At 35.9% G+C, this 13821-nt stretch overlaps 1 protein-coding gene across 3 annotated transcripts in view; it reads right to left on the bottom strand.

The window, feature by feature from the left end:
* The window catches only part of FSD1L (fibronectin type III and SPRY domain containing 1 like), a 78987-nt gene that overhangs the window by 29936 nt on the left and 35230 nt on the right, over window positions 1–13821 (bottom strand). For all 3 annotated transcript variants that reach the window (XM_003480570.4, XM_005660313.3, XM_005660314.3), the window contains exons 4-5: window positions 9268–9369; window positions 996–1018 (exon numbers count right to left, since the gene is read on the bottom strand). In XM_003480570.4, coding sequence (XP_003480618.1) covers window positions 996–1018; window positions 9268–9369 — 125 coding nt within the window. The remainder of the gene's footprint in view (window positions 1–995; window positions 1019–9267; window positions 9370–13821) is intronic.

Genomic DNA, 13821 nt, shown 5'->3' with positions numbered 1-13821 from the left:
AACCTTTCCCTGATATAAAATATACAAAAATAGAAAAATTAATATTTGTGAAGAATGCAATGACTGCCATGTGAATCTTGCCTCCAGTCAAATAAAAGGCCAGAAGAAAAACACAACTTGAAGTCTTCAGCCAAGATAACAACAGCAACAATGGCTTTCATACAATGCATAATGAATGATTTTGTGAATTATCTGATGAATAATTTAAGCTAGGGTTCAGAGTGGTGCTTTGAAGAGCTGGGCCTTTCAGAGAATTTCATAATCTTCAAATAAAGAAACCTTAAGTGACAATCTCATTATCGTCAATGCTCAGTGACTAGCCAAGCAGATCAAAACCATCCTTTCTGTGATAGTCCAATCCAAAATTGCCAACAGTTCTTTTAGTCCCTTGATACATTCATTACAGCAATTACTAAATTGCTCTCTTAATCCTGGCTCCACCAAGGAAAAGACCTTTTAAAGCCAAAGTCTGTCACTGTTTTAATTTTCTTCTCCCACAAACTAGATAGTAGTGGCATTAGAAATAGAAAGAGATGGCACCAGGAATAGGATGTAATGAGAATACAAAGATGTTAAACAGGAGAGCAGTCAAGTAGAGAGCTTTAGCTCTTGAGGATGATATAAAATTCTGTAGCTTCTCAAAAAATAAGACACAAAATTTAAGAACACAAAAATGCATTCCGGGAATATATATTTTTTAATTATTCAAAATGGTTCCCCATCTACTAGCATAGCTAATTAAGAACTGTACTAAAACTATATTATACCAGAAATGAAATTCTTTTGAAAGTACATAATTGTCCAAAACCATATTTTTAAAAAAATCTTTATATATTGTTTACTCCAGAATAAATGCAGAAGACTTTCTTTTTTCTTTTTGTACTCAGCCATTAGGTATTTTTAACTAATAAGATTCTAATAAGAAACTGTTCTTGAATTTCATTTCTGACTTCAATGTCGAAAACTTAAATAAAAATGTAGGTTTTATACCATACCTATCCTTGATCTGTCTGGCAGCCTTGGAGCAAATCAGGGAGAAGAGAAAGAAGGCAGTTAGTGCTTTTCATGCAAGTTTCAATGGCAGTGACATGCAAGAAAAGTTAGGATATAAACCCTGGAATAGATTAGTTCATATTCATCAAAACATAAATTACAGGAAATCTGTACAGTTCACGTCAGCTTGTATAATGTGAGGTTAGAACTATAGTAGAAAATCCAGTCCCATATAAATCGCCTTAAAAGGAGGAAAATTTAACATTTTAAACTAATTCCAAATGACTATAAATGTTTTTTCTTACCTTAAGATTACCAACACACACCTCCACTTTCATTCACTCTGACACTCTTCAACTAGAACAATCAATCTCCTTCATGGAACACACATTCTATGCATTCTGACGGTTTTCTTACACATTTCAAATTTACTCTTCAATTTTTCTTCAGAGATCTCTTTGACTACTTCATAATGGTTGTTCCAAGTTTTCTCTATTTGCCTTCACTGGGCAAGCACTTTGTATTCTTAGGGATTGCCTGCTAACATATAAAACTAGGCTGCAGTTCTACAATCCTTTACAATAAAGAATGAAATTGTAGTGGCAAAAATTCAGACAAGAAGAAACCAAAAAAACATTTCTAGCAATGGGTCTTTCCCTCAGATCACTTCATAGAAACTGCCAACCTAAATCTATGCTACCTAACATACTTTTTTTTTTTTTTTTTTTGGAGAATGCTAGTGCAAGTCTAAGAAGAGGGCACAGCTATTACTAGGTGCTGTACATCACAGAAAAATGAAAAGTACACACAGAAACTGCTGTCCCCTTTTTATTCACATACCATATAATAGATGCAACAAAAGTTTTTTCCCCACACTGACTAGCAAAATTAACAACACATTCAATGAGAACACGGCTGTTATGCCTCATACTCTATCCCCAGGGTCTGGCATAAAGCTTGGCACAAAGTATATTTAATAATTATCAATTTTTTTTTTTTGCTTTTTTTTTTAAAGGCCACACATACAGCATATGGAGGTTCCCAGGCTAAGGGTCTAATCAGAGTTGTAGCTGCTGGCCCACACCACAGCCACAGCAACGCAGGATCTGAGCCTCTTCAGCAAACTATACCACAGCTCACCACAACGCCGGATTCTTAATCCACTGAGAGAGGCCAGGGATCGAACCCACAACCTCCTGGTTCCTAGTAGGATTCATTTCAGCTGCACCACGATGGGAACTCCAATAATTTCTAAATTTAATTGAACATTAATTAAATGTATACATCAGTGCTTCTGTTATCTCTCTTCTTCAGTTCTAATTTTGTTCTTATGTGGAAATTGGTCATTTTTACACCCTTCCTAAAATATTCTGGTCTGAGTACTTGTCTACGCAAAAGAATAGAATTGAGATTTAGAAGATGCACACATTGCAAAGTTCCAGCACTACCATTACCAATTCTGTGACCTTGTACACTAATCATTCTACTTCTTTATTAAAGGATTTTTGTTCTTTTTGCCATTTCCTGAGCCGCTCCTGCAGCACATGGAGGTTCCCAGGCCAGGGGTAAAGGATTTTTGTTCTTAATGTTTCTAAAGATCCATTTCTAATAAGCTCCAAATTCTACAGCAAACAACTTAATTCTGTGGCATCTGTAACATGTGCCTTACATCATCCTTAAAAGTACAAAGTATCTACTTTGGTACTAGGGATAGGAAATGTTAAGAAAGTCAATTGCATGTATATCTAAAACTAATATAATATTGTACGTCAAATTTACCTTTTAAAAAGTTAATTACATTGATTTTTTTAAAATTATGGTCATTATAGCCAGACTTATAAATCAAATATTTTTATATAAGCGTGAAGAGAGGGGAAGGGCAGATGTAAGTATGCACATGATTTTTCTCTATACATGGAGAAAGCGCCACTAGCCTTGCTCTCTATTCCCTCATTTTCTCCTGGGTAGAAAATATGACTTAATCTGATTATGAGTCTGAAAGGACAAGCTAGAAATAAGTAGCTTAGCACCTTTCCCTCTTTTCTGGCAGCTTGTTTGCCAAAGAGAACATATACTCTGTTCTTTTTCTCTCTGCAGTAAGTCTCCTTGAAACAGGCTCCTCCACATACACAAAGACCTGCAGCAGCCCAATACTTAGATCCCTGGGTGGGTAAGATTATCTAATTCCAGGATTCAAAATTAGGACATGTGCCCATTGATATAAGCTAAATTCTCCAAAGCACTTTATTTGGCCTCTTATCAACTTTATTGCTTTGTCTTATTTCCCAGTTGGTTTAGAACTTGGTTAAAGGGATATTACCAGCCACTCCAATAACCCAACAATATAAAAACCATTACTGCTTTTAAAACTGACCAATTTTGTGTCTAGTGTTACTTAATTTAGTAAGGTGGTGTTTTTCAATGTGTCTGTGTGCAAGAGTGCACGTGTACACATTCATGTAAGGCTCTTACATTATTATTTATTACACTAGGCTACTTGCTATTTAAAATAAATCTTACTATTCTGACCTTTTACTTTATCAGTTATATGAATCTGTCACCTGAGACCAAACTTCCTTAAATTAAACTATAATAAGATTATAATGTAGGAGTACTCACAAATGGTTCTTCCTTACCAATTAAATATAAAGGAGTTAAACCAGATCTTTTCCTAATCTCTCATTTTTAATCTGCGATAAGTAGACACAGAAACTACTTTCTTTCATAAATTTATTTAAGTACTTTGAAGATTAAGATATTATTGTTTCTCTATTTCTTTTTTTTTTTTTTTTTTTGTCTTTTTGCTATTTCTTTGGGCCGCTCCCCACGGCATATGGAGGTTCCCAGCCTAGGGGGTCGAATCGGAGCTGTAGCCACCAGCCTACGCCAGAGCCACAGCAACGAAGGATCCAAGCCGTGTCTGCAACCTACACCACAGCGCACAGCAAAGCCGGATCCTTAACCCACTAAGCAAGGCCAGGGATTGAAACCGCAAACCTCATGGTTCCTAGTCGGATTCGTTAACCACTGCACCATGACGGGAACTCCTGTTTCTCTATTTCTTCTCATCTTCATTTTTATCCTTTTATAGAAAGATGTTAGAAGCAAAGTACTCTTAAAATAATTACATATATGGAGCAGCTAACTGAAGACCATTTCCAAACACAATTAAAATAGGAATTATAATAAAGACGTTTTAGATCTTGCTTACTCTACTCTATGAATCATTTACCTAAACAGAACAAAACTCATTATTTCCAAATTTCTTCCCCAATCAGCAGAAATTTTTAAGCTCATCAGCAAAAAATAAGTTGCATCAGACCAAGTTTTAAGAGATCTGAGTTTCACCCCATTATGTTAATCTGCAAGTCACTTAACTCTTTCCAGACAAAGCTATCTCATCTATAAAATTATGAGCAAAGTATATCTTCAAATCCTAAAAGTCCATCCTAAGCCATTTTATTTGTAGATAACAACTTTTTTAATTATCTAAAATAAATTAAATATTTTAACTCTCTACTTCTCTGTAACACAAGCTGAAGTAGAGAAAGAGATAGCAAGGGAAAAGTTAATTAAAATCAGAGCACTGATAAAGAGCAACAAAAATAAGAATATATCTGTTTCTGAATGGTAACTGCTAAGAGAAAAATATACTAACACTGTCAAAACAATGAATTTAGCAAAGGCTAGAATGTCAAAATTCACATTTTCCAGAAGAGATTTATGTTTAGTTTGATTTCCAGAAGAGATTTACATTTATTTTGATTTCCAATAGAATTGCTAGTAAAAATGTGAATGCCACATAATACTGAGGAAACTTTTCAAGTTTTGTCTATATGTTCACATTGTTTCATACTTCAGATTTTCCTACTTCATTTGGGACAGATAATTTTGTAATGTTTCCTTGAGCCAATGCGCAAATGACTAGGGGGCAAATATTTAATACTTTTTACAATATATGATTGAGACTTCTGCTTTTACCTGAAAAATATCATATTAAGGAATAACTTCGGATATGAAGGGAACTCAGAGAGAGTGAATAAGAGTTTCAAAATGCTGTTTTCTGGAGTTCCCATCATAGCTCAGTGGTTAGGTCGCAGACACAGCTCAGATCCCACATTGCTGTGGCTGTGGTGTAGGCCGGCAGCTACATCTTAGATTAGACCCTTAGCCTGGGAACCTCCATATGCTGCGAGTGCAGCCCTAGAAGAGACCAAAGGCAACACTATCAGATTTCAAAAAAAATACAGCATACTTGCTAATTCCATACATTAAAAGTTTTATATTTTCTATGAATATATCTACCTGTTTATAAAAAGCACTATTTTCCCCAAAAATGATCATTTAGAAGTCTTCTTAACAAAACCTTAGTAAACAACTTGAAATAAACTCTGAATACAGTACTGCATGCATCCATACTCTGTGACAAGGTTTCACAACTGAAACATTCATGCTTTTTCTGATGGTCCTCCTCTCCCAGAATTCCTGACTTCAGCCCACAGGAGGAGCTTCTGCCAATCTACTTCCACCCCCTTTGAAATGCTGAGTGAGCTTCCACTCCTCTCCTTATTTGCTCCTCCCAGTGGTCAGAGACTGACACCTGCCCAACAATACTCCAATGGTGCATTATTGTGGGAAGTGGGAAATACACAAAACCCTTTTTCCCTTTTCATCTGTGATCAAATCCAGAAGACTGGTCCTCTTTCACCTTACTCCGTACTTTTTAGTCTACTGAAGGCACCTAAGGGCAGGTAATCATTCCCTCCCTCCTAGTCTGACAACTGAGCTATGTGCCAAGATTGTGATGAAGTCGCTCATTAATTACACTGATTTAGAAATCTTCCCACAGACTCTGCTCTTCTCATAGGCAGAACACAAGTTCAAATTCAGGGGAAAGGGGGAGTTGGCAGGAATATCAATTTTGGCAAGGGATCCACGTAGTGTTCTATAGGCCAGTTATTAGAAGAAAAATCAAGTTTGATGGAGCTGTGGTTACTTGCTCATCCAGAAGTAAAGTTCATGATTCAGAACTAATTCATTTGCTGGTAATCTTTCTGCATATATTTACTATCAATCAAACAATAATATTAACAGTTAAAAAAAATTAGTGAAAATATGTTTTAAACTCTCTTTCCGTGTGGCTATGTTTCCTTATTCACTTTCAGACTGTCTGATTCTGGTAAGTGACATAGCTTTGTATTCAGTTCTATGAGTTACTGCAATTTGATCATTTAAATATTAGGTTTTGTTTTGTTTTTTGTTTTTTGTTTTTTTTTTTGCTTTTTAGGTGACATATGGAAGTTCCCAGGCTAGGGGTCAAATCAGAGCTACAGCTGCCAGCCTATGCCAGAGCCACAGCAACACTTGATCCTTGACCCACTGAGCGAGGCCAGGGATTGAACCCACATCCTCATGGATACTATAGTTGATTCATTTCCACTGTGCCACAGCAGGAACTCACTTAAAGTACTCTTTTTGAAGATAATGCAGTCTAAAAAGACTCATGGCCTAGATTTCGGTCTACAGTAATTTTTGTCCCCATGAGTTATTCATATTAATCTGCTTTAATCACCTTAATATGGGATATTTGCAAATAATACACCTTAAGATAATTTTTTCAAATATCTAACAACATACTGCTAGTCCAATAATAATCTTCCAAGTAATCTTTCCCTATTCTGTCAGCAATCAGGTATCTGAAGCAAGCCTGTAGTCCATGTAGCTATTAGGAAAGTGAATTTAGTTTCTAACTTGGAATCAAACTATTACCTGGATACTATTTGGATATACTAGTAAAATAATTGCAAGCAACTCTCAGTTAAGCATTTTTCTTGAATAATAAACTCAGATTTCTGTCTAGGAAACACTGACAAATAATGTAGTGAAATCCACATCTCCAGATGGTTCAAGCTATTAAGCAGTACTAAAAAAAGGATGGAAGAAAAGAACGAAATAGTAAGATAAGAAGCAAAGTGGCACATGAAGAAAATACATATAAACCAAAGGTGATTTATTTTACCAGAACCTTTCCAATTTACGATAAACTGGAAACAGGTTTTATCAAAGCTGGAAAAAAACAAAGGAGAGAGAAAGAACAGGAAAATTTGAGAGGGACAGGAGGACTCTGAAAATGTCAATGGAAAGAGAAACTTGGGAGAAACAAACTTTTATCAGTTTTTCCACGCATCAGTTCCTAATTAAATTCAACTGGATGCAAGCTATTTTTGAGTACTATGTCCACATTTTATAGTTTCCCTGCCTTCTTCCTCTCTCAGGCACTCAGCTCTGAATTCCTACTGCTATGATTATGCCTGTCATTAACAGCTGCCTTACTCCACTAGAAGGAGAATCAGTTGACAACCAGGAAATGAAGGAAAAACCCTAAAAATTTAGTAGTATCATGTACATATTAATAGTCAACCGATTCTGAAACACTATCATGACAAAAGATACTATCGCTCACGAATTCTATGACACTAATTGTGTTGACTTAGATTTCTATTGTGTTTTGCATGTTTTCTGGCTATGTTCCAGATATCTAAGATTATCACATAAATGCCCTCTGAATGGGTGACATATCGATACTTTTAAAACAATTTGAAGTATGATACAATTTCCTCACAATTCCTTTACATAATAAGTCCTACCCAGTGAACTGTCTTAAAACCTCCATTCAAATTCAATTAATTAGTTAACCAGTTTACAGCTAAAGAACTTTTGTTTTGATTCATTTCATCAAAAAGAATCAGTTTCTAAAGTTCATATACAAAATGTGGGGATACAAGTCAGCAAATATTATCTACTCAAGGAAGTTTTTTCTGTCCTCAAGTTCACAGAAAAAGCATAAAATGATAATACTTGTGGGCACAAATGGATTATAAACCCACGTTTCTAACAATAGAGCAGCTCACTACACAGTCCACAAAAAATAAGAAAATAATATTGAACTCAAATATCTCAAAATTACTTCATAGTATGTATTTTACTAATAATACAGCTTAATTTCACACTCTTTTCACACTATATTCCATACAGTCTATATACTTATTCTATATCAAATAGATGTGCTAAACTGGTAACATTTTAAAATGACCTAACTTAAAATAAGAATCAGAATCCAGAATCTCTTAAACATGAGGATCTAGGTAAAAATATTAGCAGTCCTCTTACTCTACAATTTATAGTTTCACACCAAACATACCCCTATAGGGCCTACATTTTCATATTTTAATAAACATTCATGGAGTTCCTGTGGTGGTTCAAGGGATTACAAATCTGACTGGTATCCACAAGAACGCGTGTTCAATCCCTGGCCCCACTCAGTGGGTTAAGGATCCGGCATTGCCATGAGCTATGGTGTAGGTCACAGATGGAGCTCAGATTACATGCTGCTGTAATGTAATCTGTAACTGTTGGCTGTGATGTAGGCCAACAGTTACAGATCTGAATCAACCCCTAGCCTGGGAACTTCCATATGCCATGGGTGCAGCCCTAAAAAGACCAAAAAAAAAATTTTTTTTCAATTAATTAAGCTAAACAGTGGGACATTTAATAACAAATAACAAATTTCACAATGCTCTCATATGCACCAAGTGATGATGTCTTCCCAATCAGATCAAACTAGATTTTTAAGAATGTTAATAGCAAATTCAATCTTCTTTCCTTAGTCTTAAAATCTTTATAACAAAGAGATAACTCAGCTAAAATATATAAATACCTTTAAAACAAATGACCAATGGAGATGTAACTGAAAAAAAAGAGTAAATTTGGAGTTCCCATTGTGGCTCAGTGGAAACTAATCTGACTAGCATCCATGAGGATGCAGGTTCAATCCCTGGCCTCGCTCGGGTGGGTTAAGGATCCAGCGTTGCCATGAGCTGTGGTATCTGGCGTTGCTGTGGCTGTGGCAGCTATAGCTCCGATTCAACCCCTAGCCTGGGAACCTCCATATGCCATGGGTGCAGCCCTAAAAAGACAAAAAAAAAAAAAAAAAAAGAAAAAAGAAAAAAAGTAAATTTATTCATCTGAATAGAGGTTTTTAAAGAAAAATTAAACCAATAATTGATTTGTTCATGATCCCAATGACACATTTCTAAGTATATGCTTTGGAATAAATGAACAGCTAGCATTTTACTTAACAAGAAATCCCAAATCTTTTCTAGTGTTATAAATGAATGAATCAATCCAAAATTAAAAGAGAAAACATAATTTTCCTTTAAATAAAACTTTTCTTTTAAAATGGATTAGTCTCATTTTTTTGGTTGGTTTTGGTACCTTAGAAAATTCTTCAGGTTCCTTTATATCTAATGACCGTGTTGCAAATTCTAGTAGTTCTTCCGAGTTCTCCAGGGCATTATTACATTGACTAAGCTGACTCTAAAAATAAGAAGAAGAAGAAGAAACCATTAAAACAAAATTTCCTATCACCATCACAATCTCAAATACATATTGCTACAATGAACATTACAATCTTAATAGCAACAAGTGAACAAACATTTTAAAGAGGTATGGAAGCAAGGTAACCACCAGTCATACATATAACAAATTTTAAATATACTGAACAACAAAATTCACAACTAAAGACTGAGCAATCTCCACCCAAATGGACCGGAAACCCATACCCTACTCCAGAAGAAAAAGAGGAGGCCACATCCACAGGTAGGAGGGGTAATTTCGTGATATAAACAACCCCATACCTCCCGGGTGGGAAGCTCCACAGACTGCAAACCTACTGGCTCACAGAGACTCACCTACAGGAGTGAGAGTTCTGAGCCCCACATCAAACCCTCACATGCTGGGATCTGTCACTGGGAGAAAGAGTCCCTGGAGCATCTGGCATTGAAGGCCAGCAGGGCTTGTGCGCAGGAGCTCCACAGGACTGGGGGAAACGGAGACCCCATTCTTAAAAGGCGCACACAGACTTTGACATGCACTAGGTCCCAGGGCAGAGCAAGGTCTCCACAGGAACCTAGGTCAAAACCGACTGCAGTTCTTGGAGGACATCCTGGGAAAACAGGGGTGAATGTGGCTTGTTGTGAGGGAAGGACATTGAAGGCAAAGCTCTCGGGAATATTCAGCAGCTGCCTTTCTCTGGAGGTGGCCATTTTGGGAAAATCTGGCCCCACCCATCAATCAGTGCTGAGAAGCCCCAGGGCAAACAACAATCCAGGTGGGATCACAGCCCCACCCTTCAGTAAACAGGCTACCTAAAGAGCGTCAGGCACAGAGCAGCCCCTAATCCCATCCAGAGACTAAGCCCCACCCACCAGAGGGATTAGAATCGGCTCCACATACCAGTGGGAAGGCATCAGCCCCTCCCATCAGGAAGCCTACAGCAAGCCCCCCATACTGACTTCAGCCACAAGGGGGGCAGACATCAGAAGTAAGAGAGGCTACAGCTCTATTATCTGTAAAAAGGTCACCACACCAAAAACCTATCAAAATGAAAAGACAGAGAACTATAACTCAGATGAGGGAGAAAGGAAAAACCCCAGAAAATCAGCTAAACCATGAGGAGATTCTCAGCCTCCAGAAAAAGGACTTTAGACTGTCGATGCTGAAGATGATGCAAGACATTGGAAATAAACTGGAGGCAAAGATGGATAACTTACAGGAAACACTAACCAAAGAGATACAAGATATAAAACTTAAACAAGAGAGATGCAAAATACAATAACTAAAATAAAAAACTCACTAGAAGCAGCTAACAGCAGAATACAGGAGGCAGAAGAACGAATAAGTGAGGTGGAGGACAGATTAGAAGAAATTACAGATGCAAGACAGAAAAGAGAAAAAAGATTGAAAAAAAATGAAGAGAGTCTCAGGGAACTCTGGGACAATGTTAAAAGCACCAACATCCATATTATAGGGGTGCCAGAAGGGGAAGAGAGAGAGAAGGGGACAGAAAAATATTCCAAGAGATAATAGCCAAAAATTTCCCTAACATGGGAAAGGAACCACTCACTCAAATCCAGGAAGCACGAGTACCATATAAAATAAACCTAAGGAGGAACACACCAAGACACATACTAATCAAACTGACCAAAATTAAAGACAAAGAGAAAATCTTGAAAGCAGCTAGGGAAAAGAAACAAGTAACATACAAGGGAACCCCAATAAGGTTATCGGCAGATTTTTCAGCAGAAACTCTGCAGCCCAGAAGGGAGTGGCATGATATACTTAATGTGATGAAAGGAAAAAACCTCCAACCAAGAATATTCTACCCAGCAAGGCTCTCATTCAGATTTGAAGGGGAAATAAAAACCTTCACACATAAGCAAAAGCTGAGAGAATTCAGCAACACTAAACCAGCCTTACAACAAATACTAAAGGAACTTCTCTAGGCAGGAACTTCTCTAGATCAGCAACAGGAAACAAAAATTCCACAAGTGACAAGGCTCACCAGTAAAGGTATATATACAATGAAGATATGAAATCATCCATGCACAATTATACCATCAAAATCAGAAATCATGAGAAGAGGTGGGTACAAATGCAGGACACCGGAGATGAACTTGCAATTAAGAGAACAACAACTTAAAACAATCTCATATACATAAAGACGCTTACATCAAAACTTCAGAATAACTGCAAACCAAAAATCTACAATTGATACACAAACAAGGAATCTCTGGAGAAGAAATATATCTCTTAGTAAATAAGTGCATAATCCACCATGAAGGGGGTCATTTGACATCATTCTTGGAATGCTGAAGTCTTCTTAGATCTGATTCTGATTTCCTCTCCATCAAAGAACTTATGATAATTATAATTAAATAATGCCACTGTACAATTTAAAAATACAGTTCTACAATTGTATTATTAATAACCATTTCTCTCCATGGTACAATGTAAAGTCTATAATGTCTTGTTTATCACATCACCTAGAATGGTGTAATACCTTTATTGAAGAATCAATGAGATGGAACAAATTGTGAAGACATATTTATATAGTTACACTGTTTTTTAACCAACTTATGCATTTTATATTTTACTTATTTTCAGAGGGTGTATTATTTTTGTTATGCTTACCAGTTAAGTTATTCTTTTTACTATGCTATATAAAATATTTAATGGTATATAAGGCTTTCTTCTTTATAAATTTTAGTTGCATAATATAACAATTTAATATAATGCTAATTTTTAAAGAAAAATTAAAATGTAATAGATAAAACTAAGTAGTAAAGCTGAAAGCCATAAAATTGGGATAAAGTATAGAATAAATTTCCTATTTGTCTCAGTATATTTTCCATTCCACTTCTCCAGTGGGAGTCACTTAATCTGTTTCTTAAGATCCATGTTATAACAATCTGTGTGAATGTAATTGTGTGTAAATGTATGCATTTTATTCTGTAAAAAAATAAAAATAAATATATTAAACTGTCCATAATCTGACCAGAATAGCTTAACTGCATACAGATAAAGATAAACTCACCATTTAAAAACACAAAAGAAAACAAAACAATCATAAATAGATGAGGTCAAATTTACTTAAAGATTCTTCTCAATCATGATAGTCATAAAACTATCAACAATTTAAACTAAAAATATCAGAATAATCCATCTACAGAATACATCCTTCACAACGAAGACTAAATTTCTTGATGATATTTAACTGTTTATGAATCGAGTTACAGATACATTCAGTCAAACACAATCTTAGTACTCCATTTGTCACATCATTATACTGCTAATTTGTAATTTCCAAAACTAGGTTAACAATGGAATCACAAATGCAAGAACCTGTATTTCAAAAAAAATCAAAGAGGAACAAAAAATGGTAACTATTACAGTGATATACTCTGCTACAGTGAAGTGTTAATTTCACCTAACATAACCTTTATTCCCTTCTCCCCCTCCCCTCTCTCTCTCCTTTATCATTTGTAGGTCTCAAACTACGACCACTTACGTGAAAATATTTTTAAGGATGCCTTTAAACAAAGAAACGGACCCATTCCTAAGTTTTTTAATGCATCCAAGATTCTTCAGAATATTTATTAATATCTACTTATTAGCATCTATCCCATATTCAAATCTAATTAGTTTTCCTTTAAGATAAGCACTAAAAATAAACTATGGTGCATTTTACTGCTTTCTGACATATTCTATTTAACTATGGAAAAGTAGGATAGTTCAGTCATAGTTTGGGATAAAAGAGGTTTTCATGTGTCATTCTAAACACCCAACTACAATTTCATAAAAAATGCTAGTCTTCCTGTGAGTAAAATTCTTATGAGTTTCAAAGAAGAATTAACGAATAACCATTTGAAATATCCCACTTGTAGAGGAGCTTTTAAAAGTTTTAAGCAAAATCACTGAGAATAAAATGGTATAGTCTATCCAAGATCCCTAAGGCAGAGAAAGTCCATGGAGTATAAAAGTAAAAAATGCCAAAAAGAGCAAAGAATGTATCTCAAGGAACTACTATAGTACGAAAAAAAAAAAAAAAAGCCCAACTGAAGTCAAAGCTTGAAACAAATTATCTTATTCTAAGAAAATCCTATAGATGCAGAGACAAAATGGTGGAGTAGAAGGACTCGAGCTCACCTCCTCTCACGAAAACACCAAAATTACAACTAAATGCTGAACAACCTTCAACAAAATAGAATGGAAACTACAGAAAGTGTTATTCTACAGCTAAAGACGAAGAAGCCATATTGAGACAGCAGGAGTAGCACTTTCACATATAAGCAATCCCATACCCACAAGGTGGGCAACCCACAGATAGGAAAATATATCACAGAGGCTCTCCCACAGGAGTGAGAGTTCTAAACCCCACATCAGAACTAGGGGTTCTGGGGGTCTGGCAAAGGGAGGAGGGGCCCCTGG

The sequence above is a fragment of the Sus scrofa genome, chromosome 1 (assembly GCF_000003025.6).
Source record: "Sus scrofa isolate TJ Tabasco breed Duroc chromosome 1, Sscrofa11.1, whole genome shotgun sequence".
Taxonomy (NCBI): domain Eukaryota; kingdom Metazoa; phylum Chordata; class Mammalia; order Artiodactyla; family Suidae; genus Sus; species Sus scrofa.
Note: the sequence above shows the minus strand (reverse complement) of the source record. Positions and strands in the feature narration are given on the sequence as shown.